The sequence below is a fragment of the Xenopus laevis genome, chromosome 7S, assembly GCF_017654675.1.
Source record: "Xenopus laevis strain J_2021 chromosome 7S, Xenopus_laevis_v10.1, whole genome shotgun sequence".
NCBI lineage: Eukaryota > Metazoa > Chordata > Amphibia > Anura > Pipidae > Xenopus > Xenopus laevis.
Genome location: NC_054384.1, coordinates 11,372,378 through 11,397,039, shown reverse-complemented (window position 1 = coordinate 11,397,039; position 24,662 = coordinate 11,372,378). Strand labels below are relative to the sequence as shown.

The following is a 24,662-nucleotide window of genomic DNA, read 5'->3' as shown; positions in this document are numbered from 1 at the left end:
AAGAGGAGCGCATTCAGAGAATCAGTAACTAATTTCCTAATAAGAACTTTGCGAATTTAAACTTAAAACTGACTTGGTGTTTTTTTTTCATTAAATAGCAATTTTTTTTTTTTTTTTTTAAATTGTTACCAGTCTTTTAAGCTGCAAGTCACAGTTTCCCCAAGAGACCTGCTTATCTTAAATAGTTACAATTGTTTCATTGCTGATCTTTAATTGTTACAAATACAGTATATCTAAGTTTAACTGGACCCTCTGCCAAAAGCCAATTAGATTTTAGATTTTTTTCTGGCTGTTCAGTGCAGGAGATCAAAGTCGGGACATTTCTGTAACAATACGGGACTGCAGGTTGAGCTGTCAAAATCATGAAAAATGGGACAGTTGGGAGGTATGCTACTAGGCGGGAAATCTTCAGGGTCACAGGTAGGTGCGCTATTTCATACCTGTAATGCTATCCTCACTATATCATCATATGGTTCCACATGTGTATGCCAAGGAGAGAGTGGCTGGAGATGGGGGGATTTTTTTCACTATACAGGAACCAAACCCAGTGGTTCACCAGTGGGTCTGAACAAATTTTCACCGATAGGGATTTCAGCAGGTTCAGACTGGTGAATAACCATTATAAAGATGGAGCAGCCATTGTGGCATCTCATTGTCTACATCAGTGGTCCCCAACCAGTGGCGTGCGAGCATGTTGCTCACCAACCTATTTAAGTTTTATCCCAGAGACCTCAAAACAAGTGCTTAACCCTTATTCCTAGCTTGAAGGCAAGTTTTTAAGATGGCCATACACGGGCCGATAAAAGCAGACCGACCCTAGAGCCACGATCGGATCAGCCAGATATTGCCCACCTCAAGGTGGGCATATCGAGGAAAGATCCACTCGTTTGGTTACATCGCCAAAAGAGCGGATCTTTACCTGTATGGCCACCTTTAGTTGCATAAAAAACATGTATACTGCCAAAGAGAGCCCCCTGCTACCAATAGCCAATTAGAGCCCATATTTTAACGACCCTAAGAACTTTTTGAATGCTTATGTTGCTCTCCAACTTGTTTTTACATTTGAATGTGGCTCACAGGTAAGAAAAGTTTGGGGACCCCTGGTCTACATCATCTCATTTATGCTGACATCCCACATACAACATTTATTTAGGGTGTAAATTCTATAGAGAATTTTCCTTACTACACTGGTGATTTTATGCAGAGAATCTACACCAGCAAAATGATGGCACATTATTCCTGCAAAGACATATTTATTTGATGTTGTGAAGATACGCCTGATATATTGAGCCAAACTTTGGCGCTATTACATAAGGGTGGTGTTAGACGGGGAGATACGTCGCCCAGTGACAAATCTTCTCTACTTCAGGCGACTAATCTCCCCGAAATGCCTTCCAGCCGGTATTGCATAAGAAACGCTTCTTGAGGATTTGCCTCACGAGGAAACTTCGGGCGACTTTTGAAATCTGAAGCATTTCTTATGCGACTAATCTCCCCGTCTGCTTAGCTGCACTTCAGTAAATAAGCCCGGTAGTGTTGGGTTGATATTTGTTTCCAAAATGAATGCAACTATATATTCCAAACTAATGGCTGTCACATACGGGTATTTTGTGCATTTGATGCGCGTTTGAGACCCAGGTTTGGACGCATCAGCAAATTGTTTTCATTATGTTCCACCTAGGGTTGCCACCTGCCCGGTATTTTATCGGCCTGGCCGGTAAAAATTAAGCTTGATCCCAATGTTATTAATAGGGAAAATGCATAAAAATAAAGGAAGGCCGTTATTTTTTTTCAAGAAAAGGTGTCAACCCTAGTTCTACATGGTTATGTTGAGAGTTGCGTTTTTATTGCAATGGCGTATGTAAGAGACAAAATGCTGCATTTTCTTGCGCTTGATGGAACAGACTCACAAAATCGCACAAAAAAATGCACAAAAACACACTATTCATGCATCTGTAAGCGCATTAACTCAAAACACCTGTGTGTTACATAATAATTACATTGTATGATATTGGTATGGGACCTGGTTATCCAGAATGCTCGGGATCATGTGGTTTTCCAGGTAAAGGGATCTTTCTGTAATTTGGATTTTTAAGTCTGCTAAAAAATCATTTAAACTTTAAATAAACCCAGTAGAATTGTTTTGCCTCCAGTAAGGATTAATTATATCTTAGTTTTGATCAAGTACAAGCAGTGGCGTAACTAGATGTTGCTGGGCCCCACAGCAAATTAATTCTAGGGACCCCAACATATCCAGTGTTTGTCCTGTTTTACCAATATATGTTCAAATTGCTCATCAATGAGAGCCTCATGGGACCCCCTGTACCTCCTGGGCCCCCCTGCAGCCGCAGGGTCTGCTTCCTCTGTAGTTACGCCCCTGAGTACAAGATACTGTTTTATTATTACAGAGAAAAAGGAAATACTTTGTTAACTTTTGAGTTATTTGAGTAGAATGGAGTGCATGGGAGAGACGGCCTTCCTATAATTCGGAGGTCTCTGGATAACAGATCCTGTACCAAAATCATAGAAAACTACCTTCTGCTATGCTGAATACCAAATTTCCCTCTTACTGCCTCTCCTTCCTATGTTTCAGTAATGTACACTATAGATTACTGACGGTTCCTTCATTAAACAAAGCAGCGAAACTTGTGAAAAGTGTTGAAGAAGGACAAAAGGAGGTTTACGGATGACATTGTAAAGGAAGGGATCTAATAACAGCGCAAAGGTCTGTTACTGATCACTGGTGCTTTATAAATAAATAAAGTGAAAACCAATAAGCGGCGATGATCCCGTAACCAAATGACTCATCATAAATGATTCTTCATAAAGAGAGACATAAGCAGTGGCGTCGGTAGACCGCAGAACTTCCAATTGGGCGCAATGCTGACCACTCCTAAATGGGCGAGATGTTGTGAATACAAATACTATTGCTTGGTGAAGCCATGCGAGCATCTGCCCATCGCACCAATGCAGTCTAATGAGATAAAATGAATGTTATTGGAACGGGCAAAAAAAAATGATCTGTAAATTAAATGCTAACATGGATCTTCATCTTTGTGGTCTTGAGCCTTTCTATGGCCATGAGATGCCTCGGGATGTTTAAAATTTCCTTAAACAGGTACCTTAATGCAAGGTGAATTATTCCCTGTATTATTAGTAAAGTACTTTAAATATATATATATATATATATATATATATATATATATATATATATATATATATATATATATATATATATATATATATATATATATATATATATATATATCAATCCACTTTTTTCAATTACTTTCCATTGTTTATATTTCACTGTTTTCCCAAAATTTAAGCAAGTTGAGTGTCCCTGTCTCTGGTGTTTCCCTCTGGCAGTTTATTCTAACTGTAACAATTTCGCAACCTATAGGGGCAAATTTACTTAAGGGCGCAGTGACTAACGCTGGTGAAAATTCACCAGCGTGACTTCATTTCGGTACGTCGTCGATTTACTAACGGGCACAGGCGTAACCGCTAGTGAAGAAGACTGACGATGGCGCTCATTCGCACTCAATCGCCAGGCGGATTTGCGCTCTGGCAAAGGGACGTAACTGCGCAAATTCACTAAGATGCGGAGTGCAATAGAGTAGCTAGATTTTTAAATTTAGTTGTAAATTTTTCTAAGTCCCAAAAAACGCTAGCGTATTTTCCTTTTTTCAGGGTGATAGGCTGCAAAAGAGTGTAAATTTTATTGGGGGTAACCTGCTTCCCCCCTACATTTCTAACATATGGAACATAAACTATACACTGGGCTCATGTGTAGGGCAATATAACAACTTTATTTTATTTATTAAGGTTCCCTGGGCTTGTGTAATGTAATGTATTTGCTGCAAAATATACGTCCATTCAACTTTAACTTCCCGCTGTATACAAATTAGCCAATGCTAGCGCAACTTCGCTTTGCGAATTAATGCTAGCGCAACTTTACCAGCATTCGGCGCCCTGGATGCAACTTTGCATGATGGTGAATTAGCGTTGTCTGAGCGAATTTTCGCCTGGCGAAGTGTTGCGTTGCATGCGAAGCCATCGTTGGCGAATTTTCAACGCTTAGTAAATTTGCCCCATAGTTGTTTCTCAGCAGCATCTCTGGAGTATCAGCAACTATTGTATCAATTCTAACAGCTGCCTGTAATGAAACTCAGAGATTCTGCTCAGCAGGGACAACGATAAGCAATGTATCAACTAAATGTATCAATTTAGAACAGATAACAGGGTCGGCGACCCCCCCCCTCCCAGAACTGCTTTAGAAGGTGAAAAATTACACTTTACACTTCAATATTAGAAAAACAGTGACACATAGAAAATAGAAAGTCATTGGAAAAAGTCATTATTTCTGGTGATCTATCAGAAAACAACTAGCTGGAAGGCGAACCACCCCTTTAACACAAACATAATTAAAGCAGTTGCAGCATTGACAAGCTAATGATGGATCTCAGAAGCTGTAAGTCAGTGTTTGTGCTTTTGAAGAGGTCGGGAGCTCTCATTTCTGTGCCTGAAGGCTGTAATCTAACAGGTTCAGATGAACAATAGGACTTCTCTAGCCAACATGAGTTATTCACGATGCTGGTCGGGAGGTGCAGGATGGATATAGACAGAGGAACAGGTGGAACAAAGGCAGTGCTGGGTATGGCTTTAATAGATGAAAGGGAGGTTTTAGGGAAGATATTATATACTGATCAATAATCACACAATAAAAAACATGTAAATTATCTACTATAAACCCTGCACCACCAAAACTATTTCAAACAGTATAGAGAATAATGGGCCATAATTGGCTGTACATGCTTTACTCAATACACGTTTTTTATTTTTAATAATACCCTGTGGTTGTTGCTTCTTTCTTGCACATGTACATTAATACTTAGGGCAGGACTAAACGGCCGATTCAGCCGCGATCCGAAGCACTGCGCAAAATCGCAGGCGTCACGTCGGATGCGACGGAAACAAGGTAAGTAAAGGCAGTGTTGGATCGTGTCGCATTGTTGATGCGTTGCAACACGACTGTCGGATGCAGACGCAGCATCAATGCTGCTACACGATGCAACAATTGAATTACTTACCTTGTTTCCGTCGCATCCGACGTGACGCCTGCGATTATGCGCATCGTGTCGGATTGCGGCTGAATGTAGTCCTGCCCGTAACCGTGCAACTGGGTGCAACTTGGAAGCAGTGTGCCACTATACAACTATATATATATATATATATATATATATATATATATAATATATTCATAAATATACAGGTATGGGTTCCGTTATCCAGAAACCCGTCATCAGGAAAGTTCCGAAATTACAGGAAGGCCATCTCTCTTGTACTTGATCCCAACTAAGATATAAATAGTCCTTATTGGAGGCAAACCCAACCAATTGGGGTTATTTCATGTTTGAATGTTAAGTAGACTTAAGGTATGGAGATCCAAATTACAGAAAGACCCCTTATTTGGAAACCACCAGGTCCTGAGCATTCTGCATAACAGGTCCCATACAGTATCCGTACATCAGTATTAATTAATGGGCTTCTGCATGCAGTTCATTCAAGGGAAAATAAATGCAACACTACTTATAATGTAATGTTTCTCCTTCTAGGAAAGTTTATGGAAAATAAATCCCTCTAAGGGCTCTTACTCACTGGCGTTCTGACCTGCGCTCCCCTGCATTCCGTTTTTTGGCGTTCAGCCGCAGGGGAGCGCAGGAATAGACGCATGTTATTATTTCAAATGGGGCTGTACTCACTCAGGCGCGTGTAGGCGCCGAACGCAGGTTGAGCCGCAACATGCAGCATTTTTCCTGCGTTCGGCGCCTACACGCGCCTGAGTGAGTACAGACCCATTTGAAATAATGAAATGCGTCTATTCCTGCGCTCCCCTGCGGCTGAACGCCAAAAAACGGAGCGCAGGTCAAAACGCCAGTGAGTAAGAGCCCTAAATAGGGAATAATCTCAGTTTAAACAAGTATTAATGATCTGGACACAAGCCATCAGCTGCCAGTACTAATTTAAAGCAACAGTACCAGGCCTAGATAGGCAATCTGTAAGTTTTCATAGACAATCACTATTTATTTCTTTATAGACCTCAACAGTACACATTAATACTTATATCCACATGTATATTTAGGGGTTATTTACTAAACTCCGAATGCAAAAATCATGAAAAATTAGTGAGTTTTTTTTTTAATAAAATTGGATTTTTAAAAAAATCTAATTTTTCAGAATTTATTAAACCCCGAGGATGGGAAAATCGGAAAATCCGGCATCTCAGACCTGTCGAGGTTGCATATAAGAATTTTTTGATGTGCGCTGGGTTTTTGGCAATACCCCAAACTTTTCGGAGTTTTTGGGCAAAATTCTGAGTTTTCAGGTGAAAAATCATTGTGAAAATCGGACGAAAAATCCAAAAAAATCTTGAAAATCAGATTTTTCACAATTTTTGCGTTATTTGTCCTGCAACCAAAATTTTCAGGAAAGTGTATTAATAAATAAGCCCAAAAAACCCGTGCGGAGTTTTTTTCTGAGAATATTGAGATAAATCTGGACTTTGATAAATAACCCGCCTAAAGTACCCTGTAGAAATGTATTACTGTTTCATAAAAGGGGGTGGGAAATCGCTTTTGAGTAAAATTTTAGTATGTTGAACAATGACCAATTCGAACCAGCTTTTCAGTTGGTCTTCATTATTTATTTATTTTTATAGTTTTTGAATGGTTTGCCTTCTTCGTCTGACTCTTTCCAGCTTTCATATGGAGGTCACTGACCCATCTAAAAACAAATGTGCTGGTTATGTTATTGCTATTCTTAATTACTTATTTTTCTATTCAGGCCTCTCCTGTTCATATTCCAGTTTTTTATTCAAATCCATGCATGGTTGCTAGGGGAATTTGTAGCCTAGCAACCAGATTACTGACATTGCAAACTGGAGATCTGTCTGAATAAAAGCTAAATAACCTGAAATAATAAAAAATGAAAAACAGTAGCAAATAGTAATATACAGAGAATGGAGTATGCAGCACCTTCCACCAAACAGGAGAGCACAGAAATGGTGTGCAGGGTCAAGGGTTAATAATAAATGTTCAAAGGAGAGAAAAGAATGACCCCCAAATTGCACCACCCCATTTATTATTCAGTAAGTCCCATTTATTATACAGTAGCAAATAGCCTCAGAATATGATTATCTGTAACATACAAAAAGTTAACTCAAAGGTGAAACACCCCTTTAGAGGGGTGGTTCACCTTTTCCTTTAATGACGTTTTTATTATAATAATATAGAATGAACAATTCTAAGCAACTTTTCAATTGGTTTTCATTATTTATTTTTTTAATAGTTTTTTTAGTTATTTTCCTTTTTCATCAGACTCTTTGCAGCTTTCAAATGGGCGTCGCTGACCCCCTTCTAAAAAGCAAATACTCTGTAAGGCTTCAAATGTTTTGTTATTGCTACTTGGTATTCATCATCTTTCTATTCAGGCCTCTCCTATTCATATTCCAGTCTCTTATTCAAATCAATGCATGGTCGCTAGGGGAATTTGCACCCTAGCAACCAGATTGCTTATGATGCAAATTGAATAGCTGCTGAATAAAAAGCTAAATGATTTAAAAACCTTAAATAATAAAAAATGAAAACCAATTGCAAATTGTCTCAGAATATCGCTCTCTACATCATAATAAAAGTTATTTCAAAGGCGAACCATCCCTTTGGATCTCCCAAAATCATTGCTATTAACACACAGTTAAACATGCCATTATATGCAATGAATAGTTAATGCGTTTCATAATCAGGAATGCCACTAAATCCCAGGCTGCGAGATCCTAATCCGATAACTGCTAAATATAACCTGCCCTGTATCGCAGAAGCTGCTGCTGCTGCTTAAGGAACGAGTTGCAAGCCACAGCAAATACACAAACATACAAAAATCTTACCAGCAACAAGGTTGGCCATTGCTGCAACTTCTCAGATCTGAGGTTACAAGGAGAGCTGATCGGTGCGCTGCTTATTTAGGTTCCAGTGTAAAACAGGATCAATCCTCAGTGAAGGCAGGAGAAGGCTCACGGCTTACACACGGGCTGCCACGGCTTTACTGTTCCAACCCTAATCATGTATGTGTTAAGAAATGGATTTACAGGTTAAGAAATCCACTTGGCAGGCTGATCACGTTAGTGTTACATATTACTTATATTTTTCATGCATAGACACTGGGCTGCTGTTCATTGGATGCACCGATTATCTTTGCACTTCTTACATCCTGCTTTAATGAAATAGTAGAATCTATACTTAGAACTAGAAAGTATGAAAAATGATTTGTGCCACCCAGCGGTATATATTTATATTTAAATACCATTTAAGCCAAAGAGCTTACAGTTATATAATAACATGCAGAGGAGCTCATATATTTGCCTAGCAAACAGCAGGGCACTGAGTCTTGGGGAATATAAGCTTAGCTTTTCTCTTCCTGCATTTTATCAGCAGACGGAGAAAAACTGATGTGTTCCCATACGTTCCGCTTTGTCTCTGACAAGCACAGCATTGGTCTATGTGCAGACATAATCGCTAACAGAAACACATGCACATTACTATAGTGTACCCTGTCTAAATCCCCTGAGAGAAGACACTAGGGGTAAATTTACTAAGCGGTGAAAATTCGCCGGCGACGGCTTCCTAGCCATCGCAACACTTTGCCAGGCATAAATTCGCCAGGACAACGCTAATTCCCTAAAATACGAAGTTGCATCCAGGGCGCCGAACACTGGCGAAGTTGCGCTAGCGTTACTTCGGCAAGCAAAGTGAAGTTGCGCTAGCGTTGGCTAATTTGCATACGGCGAGAAGTTAAAGTTGAATGGACGTATATGTTGCAGCAAATACATTATATTACACAAGCCCAGGGAACCTTAATAAAATAAAATAAATTTGTTATATTGCCCTACACATGAGCCCAGTGTATAGTTTATGTTACATATGTTAGGAAATGTAGGGGGGAAGCCGGGTGCACCCAAAAAAATGTACGCTCTTTTGCAGCCTATCACCCTGAAAAAAGGAAAATACACCAGTGTTTTTCCAACTAAATTTTGAGGAACTCCAATCTACTCTATTGCACTTCTCCTGGTCTGAGGTCTGGCGCAAGAGGTAACGTTCAGTAAAATCCGCGTCTTTGTGAATTTGTGTAGTTACGTCCATTCGACAGAGCGCAACTTCGCCTGCCGATTGAGTGTGAATGAGCGTCAGCGTCAGTCTCTAGCGAAGTTACGCCTGCGCCCATTAGCAAATTGGCAAAGTACCGAAATGACGTCACGCTGGTGAATTTTCGCCAGCGTTAGTTACTTCAGCTTTTAGTAAATTTGCCCCATCGAGTAGATTTCGGGTGATATTATTATTATTATTATTATTAACATGTAGTTATAGATATCATAAAGAAAATAGTACCCAGAGAGCACATCAATCTTAATCCAATCTTAAATTTTTTAAAGAGACAGTACATGATACATTTCAAAATTCAAGTTTTCGAATGCTTTTCAAATTCGAATCTCTTTAAAAATTCAACTTCAACCATTCGCCATCTAAAAACTCGATTGAATGCTCCATTACTTTGATTCATACGATTCAAATTAGAATACCCTAGTTGAAGTACACAAAATTTAGCTCAATATTCAAATTTTTTAAATTCTAATTTTCACTTCGACCTTTGATAAATCTGTCCCTCAGTGTCTTTATAACTCAAAAAAGACCAACCAAAATAGGTCAGTTTTTGATCTAATTTGAATCGTATGAATCAAAGTAATAGTGCATTCAATCAAGGTTTTAGATGGTGAATGGTTGAAGTCCAATTTTTAAAGAGACAGTACGGGGCATATTTATCAAGGGTCGAATTTTGAATTGAAAAAACTTTGAAATTTGAATTCAAAAAGACCAACTGAAATTAAGTTAAAGTTTTTTTTTGGGTTGAATAGGTCAGTTTTCAATCAGATAGGTCAGTATTTGGCCGAATTTGAATAGTATGAATCGAAGGAATATCGCATTCGATCGAATTTGATTCAAAGTTTTCCCCCAAAAAAACTTTGATTTTTCAAAGTCCGCCAATTGACTCCAAATAGGTTCTAGGAGGTCCCCCATAGGCTAAAACAGCAATTCGGCAGGTTTTAGATGGTGAATGCTCGAAGTCGAATTTTTAAAGAGGCAGTAAATGATAAATTTCGATATTTGAATTTTTGATTTGTTTTCAAATTCGAATCGAATTTGGACTATTCCCTAGTCGACGTACACAAAATTTGCTTGAAATTTGAATTGTTTAAATTTGAATTTTCACTTTGACATTTGATAAATCTGCCCCTCAGTGTCTTAATAACCTGAAAGAAATTCTGCTTGTTGAGCAAAGCTGAGTGGTAACAACAGATATCGCTCACCTTCACAAACCTGGTCCATGCGCAAGCGTTTGATCTTCTCATTCTCAATCATGTCCATCTTGCACAAAGTACACGTTAACTTGCATATTTATCCCATGTCACTTCTCTCCAGTCTGCAAGGAAACAAGTGGACTCATTGCATCTCCCTCTAAACAACAACAATCATTTGCATCATATTAAAGGACTTGTTCCCCTTTAAATTAACTTTTAGTATGATGTAGAGAGTGATATTCTAATCTAAGACAATTTGCTATTGGTTTTCAATTGGTATTATTTGTGGCTTTTGAGTTATTTAACTTTTTATTCAGTAGCTCTCCAGTTTGCAATTTCAGCAGTCTGGTTGCCAGGGTTCAAATTCCCCTAGCAACCATGTATTGATTTAAATAAGAGACTGGAATATGAATAGAAGAGGCCTGAAAAGAAAGCTGAGCAATAAAAATTGGCAATAACAATACATTTTATAGTTCTACAGAGCATATGTGTTTTTTGAATGAATCAGAAGGCAAATAATTAGAAAACTAGAAAAGTTGTTAAGAATTTGCCTTTCTTTAACCTACTAATAGCTAACTTAAAGGTGTACCAACCCTTTAAAGGGCTACAAACAACCTAACTAAAGTAAAGTAAGACTGCAGAGAACAATGATTGTAGTTTTAAATAATTAGCGAGTTTATTGTTTTGCCTTGCCTGTAGTGTTTCTGTAGTGTTTCTGTAGACTTTAACAAAACATTCCCATCTAGCGGTCACAAATACGTTTTCTATGGGGCAGATTCACTAACCGGTGAAAAGTCGGCAGCGACCGGTTCGTACCCATCGCTGCACTTCGCCAGGCGAAAATTCGCTTAGACAACACTAATTCAATAAAATGCGGAGTTTCGTCATAGGCGGCGAACGATGACGACTTTTCGCTAGCGTTACTTCGGCAATGCGAGCAATTCAAAGCAAAGATGCTGGCGATAGAGTGAGAATGAGCGCTAGCGCTTATTTCTTTCGCTAGCGAATCGGCGCCTGCGCCCGTAAGTAAATCACCGATGTACCTGCGGGCGTTATTGCTGGCGAATTATAGCCAGCGTTTGCCACTTCGGCCTTTAGTAAATATGCCCCTATGTCATACCTAAGGGGGTTATTTATCAAAGTCTGAATGTATCTCAATATTTTCTGAAAAAAACTCAGACCAAATTTGCATGGGTTTTTTGGCACTTTCCCAAAAATTTTGTTTGCGGGGAAAAAATCCAAAAAATCTTGAAAAAATCAGATTTTCGCTGGTTTTTTTTTTCAATTTTTTCATCCGATTTTCGCATTTTTTCTGATTTTTCTCCCGAAAGCTTTGGGGTATTGCCAAAAACCCAGCGCACATCAAAAAGTCATCTGGACTTCTCCCATTGACTTATATGCAACCTCGACAGGTCTGAGATGCCGGATTTTCAGATTCGGACTTTTCCATCCTCGGGGTTTAATAAATTCCGAAAAATTTGTGATTTTTTTAAAAGTCCAATTTTATTAAAAAAAACAAATCACTCATTTTTTGGGTAGAACTCCACGGTGCCGCTCGAGCGGACACGTCGCCATGCGACGAAACGCATGCGACGTGTCAGATGTTGCACGCTGCATTTTCATCCAACAGTCGGATAAATGTAGTTCTTTGTTTTTGAATTATTTGCTTTTTCTAACTGCTTCCAGTTTACAAATGGGGGTCACTGACCCCATCTAAAAAGCAAATGCTCTGTAAAGTTACAATTTTATTGCTACTTTTTATTCCTCATCTTCCTATTCAAGCCCTCTCCTATTCATTTTCCAGTCTATTATTTAATTAAGTGCACGGTTGGTAGAGTAATTAGGACCCTGGCAACCAGATGGCTGAAATTGCAAACGGGAGAGCCGCTGAATAAAAAGCAAAATAACTCAAAAACCACAACTAATAAAAAATGAAAACCATTTGCAGATTGTCTCAGAATATCACTCCCTACATCATACTAAAAGGTGAACAACCCCTTTAATACACATGGCAGTACCTGGATAATATCAATGTCTCAAGCCGCCATTGGCCTTTTATCAAGCTAATTCAGTCAAGAATGGGAATGGGGATGCGCAGGAGATAAAATAGTTTTTTAAATGTCATGTGCGCTAATCCACAATTCTCCGGTCTCAATGATGAACATTTGCACAAATATAAGGGAAGAAACGGGGCAATGAACGGCAGTGGGCCTAGGGGCGCCCACTATGGAAATCCAGCCCTGCAAAAGCTGTTTTGAACAGTAATCATATCCCTATTCTTCAGCATAAACAACCCCAACTTAGCCAGTCTTTCCCCATATTACTGGGCCCCACACCAAATTAATTCTAAGGCCCCCAAAATGTCTAAAGGCTGACTGTTTTACCAATATCTATTGAAATTGTTTATAACGTAGGGCCTCATGGGGCCCCTATATCTCTTGAGCCCTCCCTGCAGCTGCAGGGTCTGCTTCCTCTTTAGTTATGCCCCTGCTAGTGATGGGCGAATTTGTCCTGTTTCACTTTTCCACGAAATTCGTGAAACGGGCAAAAAATTAGCGAAACACAAATTTTGACACCATTAAAGTCAATGGGCTTACATTAATTGTCGCCGACATAAATAAAAAACAGTTTGATGCCAATGAATTTTCGCTGCAAATTCGCAAATTTATTAGCCGGCAGTGAAACGCGGAAATTCGCCGTGAATCCGCGCCTGCCGAATAAATTCACCCATTACTAGCCCCTGCTTAAAGGATTACCCATTATTAAAAACAACACCAAACTTGTATAATAGAATTAGAGATTAAAAATGGTTCTATTGACTTGTCCAGGGGTCCAAGTACTTTTAAATGTACTGAAATAACTTGTGAACTTGTTGTGGTCCTACTACTCTTGTTTCATGTTCCCCCATTTCATACACAAATATAAATACCATGCAGCCGTTTTATCACCAATTCTTCAGTCCATAAAACTCCTTGCACACATTTCAGCATTGATTAAGCCCCTCTCTGGACCCCCAAGGAGCTTCTGGGTCTGTTGCTGTTATTGTTAAACCCGTCTAAACCTGCTCTATATCGTTGGTGAACAATGAAATCTACAAGTTGAACAAAGCTCATTCAGAAAAAGCCGTTTCCTATTGAAATGACTGAGTGTACAAATATTTATCCATTACCGGATGCTTCACACACTTGTGCAAACCCTGCAGCAGAACATTCATCTCTTTGTGCAGATACAGTCAAGGATTTATCCAAGGTCAGATATAGCTTACACCAAGGACAAATGTACCTGCAAGTCAAGAAGATTTATATACTAACATGGTGTAGTATATAATGAGATCACAAAATGGACCATTCCGAGCAATAATCCCAACCTGCGAGTGCACGGGAGCGTTTAGGCCACTGATCCCCAACCTTTTTTATAGGTGAGCCACATTCAAATGTAAAAGAAACTGGAGAGCAACATAAGCCTCTGAACCGTTCATGGTGGTGCTAAATATGGGCTGCGATTGGCTATTTGGTAGCCCCTATGTGGACTGGCAGCCTAAACATTGTTATAAAGTTCTTTGTATGGGTACAATTTATTGCTACTGAGAGTATGTTAGGGATCATTAAAAAAATTTAGACTATTTACATTGCACTTGCCCATAGCAGCCGATCAAAAATTAGTCTTTTATCTGTCTACCATGAATTGGAAAACGAAAAGAAAGATCTGAGTGGTTGCTATGGGCACTGACCTTGGTTTGGTTGCTATGGGCACTGACCCTAGAATTTAGCACCTAACTTCACCTAATAAGCCCCTTGTTTATGCCCATTATGCTTTGCTTGAACTTAAGCTTAAAGGGATCCTGTCATCGGAAAACATGTTTTTTTCCAAAATGAATCAGTTAATAGTGCTACTCCAGCAGAATTCTGCACTGAAATCCATTTCTCAAAAGAGCAAACAGATTTTGTTATATTCAATTTTGAAATCTGACATGGGGCTAGACATATTGTCAATTTCCCAGCAGCCCCTGGTCATGTGACTTGTGCCGGCACTTTAGGAGAGAAATGCTTTCTGGCAGGCTGCTGTTTTTCCTTCTCAATGTAACTGAATGTGTCTCAGTGGGACATGGGTTTTTACTATTGAGTGTTGTTCTCAGATCTACCAGGCAGCTGTTATCTTGTGTTAGGGAGCTGCTATCTGGTTACCTTCCCATTGTTCTTTTGTTTGGCTGCTGGGGGGGGGAAAGGGAGGGGGTGATATCACTCCAACTTGCAGTACAGCAGTAAAGAGTGATTGAAGTTTATCAGAGCACAAGTCACATGACTTGGGCCAGCTGGGAAATTCACTCTAGCCCCATGTCAGATTTCAAAATTGAATATAAAAAAATCTGTTTGCTCTTTTGAGAAATGGATTTTAGTGCAGAATTCTGCTGGAGCAGCACTATTAACTGATTCATTTTGAAAACATTTTTTTTCCCATGACAGTATCCCTTTAAACTACTCTGCTTCCATCTATAACCGTGGCGTAACTACTGGGGGAGTCCCCTCGGGAAGGACATCTCCTATACGCTCCATTTGAAACAAGTTAAAATTTTGAAAAATGATTTCGTTTTTCTCTGTAATAATAAAACAGTCCCTTGTACTTGATCCAAACTAACATATAATTAGTCCTAATTAGAGGCAAAACAATGCTACTAGGTTTTATTTAATATTTAATAATTATTTTCTTAGTAGATTTAAAGGAGAAGGAAAGGCATCGGCAGAAAACTGCACCGGCCCAGGGTTATACCAATGAGCACCATGGAGAGATCCTCTTCCGGCTTCCTCTTTCCTTCGTGCGGCTACGCAAGCTCAATAGAACGAAAAGCTGAACTTTAACTAAAAAGTCGGCTATTTCATTCAACTGCGCATGCATGAAGAAAGAAGAAGCCTGAAGAGAAGTGCTCGGTGGTGCTCACTGGTATAACCCGGGCCGCTGCAGGGGTTTCAGGTAAGTAACCTAACCTTATAACCCAAGTGTACGAAGCCTTTCCTTCTCCTTTAAGGTATGTGGATCCTAATTACAAAGAGATCCCTTATCTGGAAACCCCCAGGTCCTGATCATTTTGGATACCTGTATTGCACCCATGGAAAGTTTTGGGGGCACTGCGGTGCCTTAATAATACATTCCTTGGGTCTGTTTGAGATAAAATATTGAACTTACATCATACACCCTGTTGCACCAGTGTTGTTACATCTGTAATTCAACAGGTGGGTAATAACATAATAATATCAGCACCCGGTCACACAGCCAGTAAAAGCCAGTCTGCTCAGATAATGCCAGGGGGTTAATAGTAGCACCTGAGAATACAAAGTATGGACTAACACAATGTGTGTCGGTTACAGTGCACAAAATGAATATTTTTCTTTTTTCCTGCTACTGCAGATCTAGATGGGGATGCTAGTTAGTTCCATATAGTTTTGCAGCAAAGCTTTCCCATCTCTCTCTACTAATAAGGCCTGTTACACCCCTCTGTACCACATGCATCTCAGACCTACTCATCCATCTGCTCATTTACTACTCATTTACTGCTCATTTACTGCAGCTGCCCCCCAGGCATGTGCCAGTCTCCGAAGCATCACAACTGTACATCATCTCCGCTTACCTTGTACCATTGTTCCCTATATGGGCAAAGTGCACCTCTTCTTCCTCCTCTTTGCTCTTCTTCCTCCTCTTTGCTCTTCTTCCTCTTCGCTCTTCTTCCTCCTCTTCGCTCTTCTTCCTCCTCTTCGCTCTTCTTCCTCCTCCTTGCTCTTCTTCCTCCTCCTCGATCAGCACCCTATAGGATAAGATCCCCCCTCTGCCAAATAGCACATCTACAGACAAGTCCTTGTATAGGGGGTAACAGCACCCACTCCCCCAGCAAAGATCCCCCTAAAGACACACCCCTTCAGTGCTATGCAGCAGGCAGATAGACAAGGCTCCTTTTGGCAAGGCGGGTCTGTAAGTGCAAAGCAATAATAGGAGGATGGGCACAGGGATTTCGGACCCCTCCTAAGCTCGTCATCCATGAGACCCCCCAGCAGCAGCAACACAAGAAGGTGGGAGGGGGTCCGTACTGTGATGGGAAATGAGAGCAGGGAGGGGGAGGCAAGGAGGATATTAATGGCATGTGCAGGATAAAGGCATGCTGTGGCTCTACATTTGGGTGGGGCTGGAGAAACATACACAGGCAATGCATGGACAATGCAAAGCAATAACCCAATTCACTGCAAAATGATTAGTCTCTAGGAGAATGGGTTAAACATGTTGACAAATATAAGGATAAGTCAATAGCTGCCAGCGTGTCAAGGTGCCATGGACAATTCCTATGCATTTTTTTTATTTATACAGCCACAGAACAAACCAAACACATTAAGCACAATAGGTCCTCGGGGAGTTCTGTGATCGTGTAAAATAAAGCTGCAGGCTAAATGCTTTTGTAAAAGAGAGAGAGAATCATAAGTGGCATTCAGGGGTGAACCTGGCCCATCCGCAGCCTGAGGCAGCAGCAGTTGTTGCTGCCCCCCCTCCCCCGGAAATTCGCTCTTAAAGCTGCCCCTGGTACCTAGTGGGGCGCTGCTGCCTGCAGCGACAGCCTCAACTTGACTCATTGGCGAAGCACCCCTGGTGGCATTTTAGAAGGGGGTAGATTATTTTTCACAATGTGTTTTGGAAAGAATAAATAAAATAAACTCAAATGTTCTCAATGGATAAACATGCTTCTAAAATGCACTCATCCTTCTCTCCCCACTGTAATTATTGACTTGCTGTTACTTGCTTCTCCCAAAATGTTCTGCTCCAAAGTTAAATATCTCAGTGACGCACGTGTGGACTTCATGTCCCAAACTGCATCCCATGGGCTTCTCTCACATGAGGCCAGTGGTGACAGATAGAAATACTGCTACTGCCTCTTTATATAATTCTCCATGCTCTTGTATTTCTCTGTTACCATCAGAAATCATGGGGCCCCGTACGACAACATTTTCTGGACTTCTGGTTCCTTCCCAGCCCCAAGCCCCACCCAGATCCCAACCCCCACCCCAGAGTAAAAACACAGACATTTGTACTAAAACTGTAAACCCCCCACATTTAAAAAAAACAACAACATTAGTGGCCAGGCCCCCTAAGTTAAAAAAAAACATTGGTGGCCAGGGGTTTAAAAGATATGGTGTTCAGTGGAACTTAACTTTAAAGTTCTTCTTTGATCACCTTTTCTTTGGCTCCATTTGGCTCTTTTCGGCAGCTCCTCCTCTTCTTGGTTTTGGCTCCATTCAGTGGCTCCCTTCTTGTGGCTTTTGGCAACAGTCATTAGCTTCCAGTTTCATTCGGTGGCTCCCTTGCAGAGGTTTTCGGCTCCATTCAGTGGCTCCCTTCTGGTGGCTTTTGGCAACAGTTGTCGGCTTCTAGTTCCATTCGGTGGCTCCCTTGCTGTGGCTTTTCAGCGCTGCTTTGTGACTCAAGGGGGATCCTCTGATGGTGGCCCAGGAAATGACCCTTTGTCCCTCTACCTGCCATGAATTTGGACCTTTTATAAGATACGTAGCTTCCCACTACTGCTCTACCCTAAGTCAATAGTAACCTGATAGGAGGGTTCCTTCCCATATTTAATACACGGGGCAGCCCATTGTCATAGTTCCATTATGTTGTGCAAAGTCCTGTAGAATCAGCAAATGTAAAAAAATCTATTGTTATTAGATAGAAACATGGTTATAAGGCATAATAGCTCTCCCTGGGGAAATAGAAAACAGAACTAGAATATATAATATATAATACAAATTTGCCTAATAAAAGAAAACATTATTCTAAGCAACTTTGCAATATACATTCATTACAAATTTCCTATGGTGTGTAAGTTATTTGTATATGTATTGCTATTGAAAGCAGTGTCTGTCCCTGTCTATTCTCTGTCCTGGTGGCTCAGACTGTTGATGAGTGATGGGCGAATTTCTACCGTTTCGATTCGGCAAAACATTTGCGAATTTCAATGGGCACCTAGAATTGTCGCTGGGCAAATGTTCGCTGTTATTTGCTGGTGGCGAAACACGAAAACTCATGGCAAATTCGTGCCTGGCGAATAAATTCGCCCATCACAACTGTTGATACCATGTAAGACAAGGCAGCTGATTAACAGACCTGACTTTGCTGGAATGAATGTATATTGGAATTATGTTTTATTTGGCAAATTTTTATTTTGGGGTTGACTTGCCCTTTAATAATATCAATGGCAATAAGCCCATCTAGAGCAGCAAGTGAGCAAGCATGATGGGAGTTGTAGGAAAGCTGTAAGTGATGCCCCCCTCCCCAAATGGCAAGGTTTTCCTTGGTTTGTCTCCATTTCAGATCTGAAATAATCAGAATATCATCCTGCGGCCGGACTGAGACTCAACGGCATTTTGCTGGATTATCAGGCGCTGAGGTTCAGAATAATTATGTCTCACTCAGAAAGTTGGACATCAGTGTTTCTATTATTTGTTTATCAATGTCATTTTTCAATCTGTGGGATCCACTTTGATGGTGGAAGCGAGACCTGCATTTTTACCTATTCATTACAGACGATGGTGTTTCCATAGTAACAGCATAAAACGACTTGTGTTTACACAAAGAAACTGTTGTCAGGGATAAAACGGTCAATGGCCTTAATGTTAATAGTAAAGTGTGAGATTTAAGCCTTTTCTTTATAGGTTTGTAAAGAGGCAAAACGTCACAAGGTTTTCTGGAAACACAGATGATGCTGTTTATTGACTAACGCAGACAAATTAGATTATATCCGCTGAAGAAAAAATAGAGGCAAATTCTCTTTAAAGGTCTTTTAACTGCTGGTTAGTGATGGGCGAATAAATTCGTCTGGCAAAAATTCATGGTGAATTCCCACGTTTTGCTGCCAGCGAATAAATTCACGAATCTCGCCGGTGAAAATTCGCTGGCGTCAATTTCCGTTTTTCACGATTTTTTATTGAAAATGACCGATTTTCATGATCTTTTAGTGAAAACCTTCAAATTTCAAGATTTTTGAGTAAAATCCTTCAAATTTCACGATTTCTAGTGAAAACCTTCAAATTTCACGATTTTTTAGTGAAATCCTTCAAATTTCACATTTTTTTTGTGAAAACCTTAAAATTTCAAGATTTTTCAGTGAAAACGTCCGAATTTCACGTTTTTTTTTGGGGAACTTTCCGATTTCACGATTGTTCGCAAATTTTTAGGCGTTTCACGAATTTTGTGGGAAATTCGCAAAATTTTCGGCGAAGCAAAACAGGACATATTCGCCCATCACTACTACTGGTGTTTGCATACATTTTGCCATTGCTATCATTATTAGCTCTCATGCCTAAAATATGCAGTTACATCACTCCTAACATTTGAACAAAAAGAGGGTCAAAAAGTTGTGCTGTGAGCAAGAGTTAAAGGAAAACTATACCCCCATAATGAACACTTAATATTAAAGAATCTTACCAAACTGGTCTATTTATTTAAGTAAATCTTGCCCTTTTACATCTCTTGCCTTGAGCCACCATTTCGTGATGGTCTGTGTGTTGCCTCAGAGATCACCTGACCAGAAATACTGCAGCTCTAACTGTAACAGGAAGAAGTGTTGAAGCAAAAGATAGAACTCTGTCTGTTAATTGGTTCATGTGACCTAACATGTATGGTTTGTTTGTGTGCACCGTGAATCTTACGATCCCAGGGGGCGGCCCTTATTTTTTAAAATGGCAATTTTCTATTTATGATTACCCAATGGCACATACTACTAGAAAAGTACATTATTATGAAAATGGTTTATTTACATGAAGCAGGGTTTTACATATGAGCTAAAGATATTTATAAAAGAGCTCATATGTTAAACCCTGCTTCATGTAAATAAACCATTTTCATAATAATACACTTTTCTAGTAGTATGTGCCATTGACCCAGACTGAAACTGCCCACATTGTTCACCTGTTCACAGTTTATACAAAATGCTAATGGACCAGCAGCACTGTATGTAGTACATATTAGAGTGGTCCTAATAGGTTTCCCTGTCTCTTGCTCTGTTCTTCCTTCCCTATGCTCCCTGTGTGTGCCATACTCTGCCTGCCCTATGCTCCCTGTGTGTGCCATACTCTCCCTGCCCTATGCTCTCTGTGTTTGCCATACTCTGCCTGCCCTATGCTCCCTGTGTGTGCCATACTCTCCCTGCCCTATGTTCCCTGTGTGTGCCATACTCTGCTTGCCCTATGCTCCCTGTGTGTGCCATACTCTCCCTGCCCTATGCTCCCTGTGTGTGCCATACTCTGCCTGCCCTATGCTCCCTGTGTGTGCCATACTCTCCCTGCCCTATGCTCTCTGTGTGTGCCATACTCTGCCTGCCCTATGCTCCCTGTGTGTGCCATACTCTGCCTGCCCTATGCTCCCTGTGTGTGCCATACTCTGCCTGCCCTATGCTCCGTGTGTGTGCCATACTCTGCCTGCCCTATGCTCCCTGTGTGTGCCATTCTCTCCCTGCCCTATGCTCTCTGTGTTTGCCATACTCTGCCTGCCCTATGCTCCCTGTGTGTGCCATACTCTCCCTGCCCTATGCTCCCTGTGTGTACCATACTCTGCCTGCCCTATGCTCCCTGTGTGTGCCATACTCTCCCTGCCCTATGCTCCCTGTGTGTGCCATACTCTGCCTGCCCTATGCTCCCTTTGTGTGCCATACTCTCTCTCTGTCCTATGCTCCCTGTGTGTGCCATACTCTGCCTGCCCTATGCTCCCTTTGTGTGCCATACTCTCTCTCTGTCCTATGCTCCCTGTGTGTGCCATACTCTGCCTGTGGAACATAAGTCTGGTATTTGTTCTGAGGGCTTGTAAGCATTTGAAAATTACTGATAGGGACCCGTAAAGTGTTTAATTATGTTCTGGGGTGCTGTGTTATCCAAAGGGGAGGAGGTATATGGATTTAAGGGTATGTCTTAATATGACTTAACTTTTTTCACATATGAGAGATATCCCTGCAGTGAGCACCAACCATTTGGTTTTTTGGTGTGCAATTAATGTGGACTTGGTCATGTGGTAACATGGGTGTGGTTTAAGGTGGGTGTGGACTAAAACAGGGCGTGTCTAACACTGGCTTCCATTATCGGCCCTCCACCATGTAGACCAGAAAAATTCCGGCCCTCTGTGGTACAGAAGTTGGACAGCACTGTTCTAGGCAAAAGGAGCCCCCCTATAAGATATATTGGATCATTCATCTGACACCCAAAGCCTGAATGAAGACAGAATGAGGAGAAACAGATGCTGAGAGAGAAATAGTGAATATAAACTTGATTATTTCAAAAATAATGCAGAATATGAAATTGATTGTATTTAGAAAGATTCTTATTTCAGTATGCTGAAGCTTATATTACATTTTTTGCAATAGTTCTCCTTTACATTGTAGACGTGTGCAGGATGACCATAGGGATTTGCTTTTACTTCCTTACATTTTATTTAAATGGAATGTTCCTCTTGTTTGGCAGTTGGAAGATCACACTATCTCCTACACAAACAACATTTCCGCATCTTTAGCCAGAGGGCTGATTAACAGACGTAAGCAGGTTCCGATCGTTGTGACCTGTGAATTGGACGGCAATACGACTGTGGAGATAATGTACATGACAGAGGATGATATTATTCAGCAGATGTTGGTCTGTCCTTCTTTACCTCTGACACATTTGCAACCCCAGTGCTGGAATCTCCCTACTTTGTTAACTTGAACCACTCTACTTACAAGTCACACTGAACCTTCCAGACCCGCAGCTTATGGTCTTCACCTGCTTTGCCTCCTCTGAACTCAAATTCCAAACTGCAACGTGTGATCTCATCAGACAAGGCGAAGCAGAAGCTCAATTCCCCAAAATAAATAGCACCGGATATCTGCTTCCAGATTCATAAACCAAATTAACCAACAGTGTTCCATCTTTTAAAGGGGCTTTTTAGAACATTTAGTATGATGTAGCCAGTGAATTTGGACACACTTTGCAATTGGTCTTCTTTTTATTATTTGTGGTTTTTGCATTATGCAGCTTTTTCTTTAGCACCTTTCTAGTTTTTTTTAGCTCACTGCTTCAAAAGGTTGGGGATCCCTGGACGGTTGGGGATGGTACAAGTGATGGAACATGGAATTGTTTTCCTGCAAGCATTTACCTCAAGGAATCAAGGAACCTAAAATGTCACTTATAACTCATCATTTTAGTGTTTAACAGCCCTAAAATAAAAATCATTGTTGATTATTATTATTATATATTATATTCCTGTGTATGCTCACACGTTATGATGAAAGTGTTTGTGTTGAGTTCTATAAAGCAATGAAGTTACTGCTCACTCAGAAGTTGGTGTGTCTGTCCTCACATGTAGTTCAGATCAGATCTCTGATAACATTGGTCTGGTACAGAAACACAAAGTATAATAAGCACTACTAGCCTAGTTCTTCTTTAACCTTTCATAATATAGCTGAGTAGGCTGGGATGATATTTGGTCAAGGGTTTACTTTCATAGAAGGGATTTAGCTTCCCACCTTCATGTATTTTTTTTTTTTTTATCCTTTTCTTTCAGTACGAGGATAATCAAACTGGTAAATCCCTTTGAGAAAATCTGGAGTTTAAGGTTCATTTATTTTATAACGTATCAGTGCTGTCATTTAAATCCACAGCCGACTAATACTAAGGTCACAATTAAACAGGTGTTGCTCTGTAGAGTAGAATATGGTCATGAGTACATAAAGAAGGTAACCATTTTGCCATCCTACAGCCATCTGATATTAATTAGGGAATGCACCGAATCCAGGATTCAGTTCGGGATTCGGCCTTTTTCAGCAGGATTCGGAATCGCGGAATCCTTCTGCCCGGTCGAACTGAATCCTAATTTACATATGCAAATTAGGGGCAGGGAGGAAAATCGTGTGACTTTTTGTCACAAAACAAGGAAGTAAAAAAGGTTTTCCCCTTCCCACCCCTAATTTGCATATGCAAATTCGGATTCTGTATTCAGCTGAATCTTTCGCAAAGGATATGGGTGTTCAGACTAATCCAAAACAGTGGATTCGGTGCATCCGTAATATGAATCGACCTGCCCTGAATTTTAGGTGTTGGCAGCCATTGTACAGGTATGGGACCTGTTATCCAGAATGCTCGGGTACTGGGGTTTTACGGATAACTGATCTTTCTGTAATTTGGATCTTCATCTACTAGAAAATCATGTAAACATTAAATAAACCCAACAGGCTGGTTTTGCTTCCGATAAGGATTAATTATATCTTAGTTGGGATCAAGTACAAGCTACTGTTTTATTATTACACAGAAAAAGGAAATTATTTTAAAAAATGTGGATTATTTCATTATAATGGAGTCTATGGGAGAGGCCTTTCCGTAATTCTGAGCTTTCTCCGCGTTTCCAGATAACAGATCCGTTACCTGTATAAAGATACAGGATGAGCATCAGCAATTACAGTACAGCATTTATCAGATTTCTTCCTGAGTTTATTATAGGGAGGCACCGAATCCGCTATTTTGGATTCGACCGAACCCCCGAATCCTTCGGGAAAGATTCAGCCGAATACCGAACCGAATCCTAATTTGCATATGCAAATTAGGGACGGGAAGGGGAAAACATTTTTTTACTTCCTTGTTTTGTGACAAAAGGTCTCGCGTTTTCCCTTTCTGCTCCTAATTTGCATATGCAAATTAGAATTCAGATTTGGTTTGGCCGAATCCTGCTGAAAAAGGCCGAATCCTGGCCAAATCCCGAACCGAATCCTGGATTCTGTGCATCCCTAGTTTATTGGCAACAATAGTTATTGCTAGATCTCAGACACCATGAGAAGAGTTAAAGGTGCATCGTTTTTTTTCCCCGTTCATTTAAAGACAAGATCCCATACTACCCAGTAAACATCAAATGTGCTTGTTACATTAGGTACATAAGGCAAAGTGCTTCACATAAAATGAATTGGTACCAATGGCAATCCAATAACAGGTGTAGAATGTGCTCCACACCTGGTAGCCTGTAGCAACCAATCAGATTTATGCTTTTCAGACAGTAGAGCAGTAACGGGTACTTGCTCCTTGGACACAAGGTCTATTGCTTTAGGATTCAGAGAAACTCTACTGTCAGGGTAATTATGTGCATTATGAGATGATTCTGCCCCCTTGTGGAAGTTCTATACATTTTTTCTATACATTTTTATAGCAAGCATTGGGCTTTTGTGGGTCAGACCTCATTCTAGAAAGATTATAAAAATAAATGCAAAGTTGCATTG

The 24,662-nt window shown here is 40.4% G+C and overlaps 1 protein-coding gene across 1 annotated transcript in view; it reads right to left on the bottom strand.

Moving 5' to 3' along the window:
* The window catches only part of ctbp2.S (1.S), a 45,825-nt gene extending 29,226 nt beyond the window's left edge, over positions 1-16,599 (bottom strand). Inside the window, exons 1-3 of the mRNA XM_041570884.1 lie at positions 16,035-16,599; positions 10,421-10,533; positions 7,946-8,114 (exon numbers count right to left, since the gene is read on the bottom strand). Coding sequence (XP_041426818.1) covers positions 7,946-7,964 — 19 coding nt within the window. The 5' untranslated portion in view covers positions 7,965-8,114; positions 10,421-10,533; positions 16,035-16,599. The remainder of the gene's footprint in view (positions 1-7,945; positions 8,115-10,420; positions 10,534-16,034) is intronic.
* Between the last annotated feature and the right edge of the window lie 8,063 nt (positions 16,600-24,662).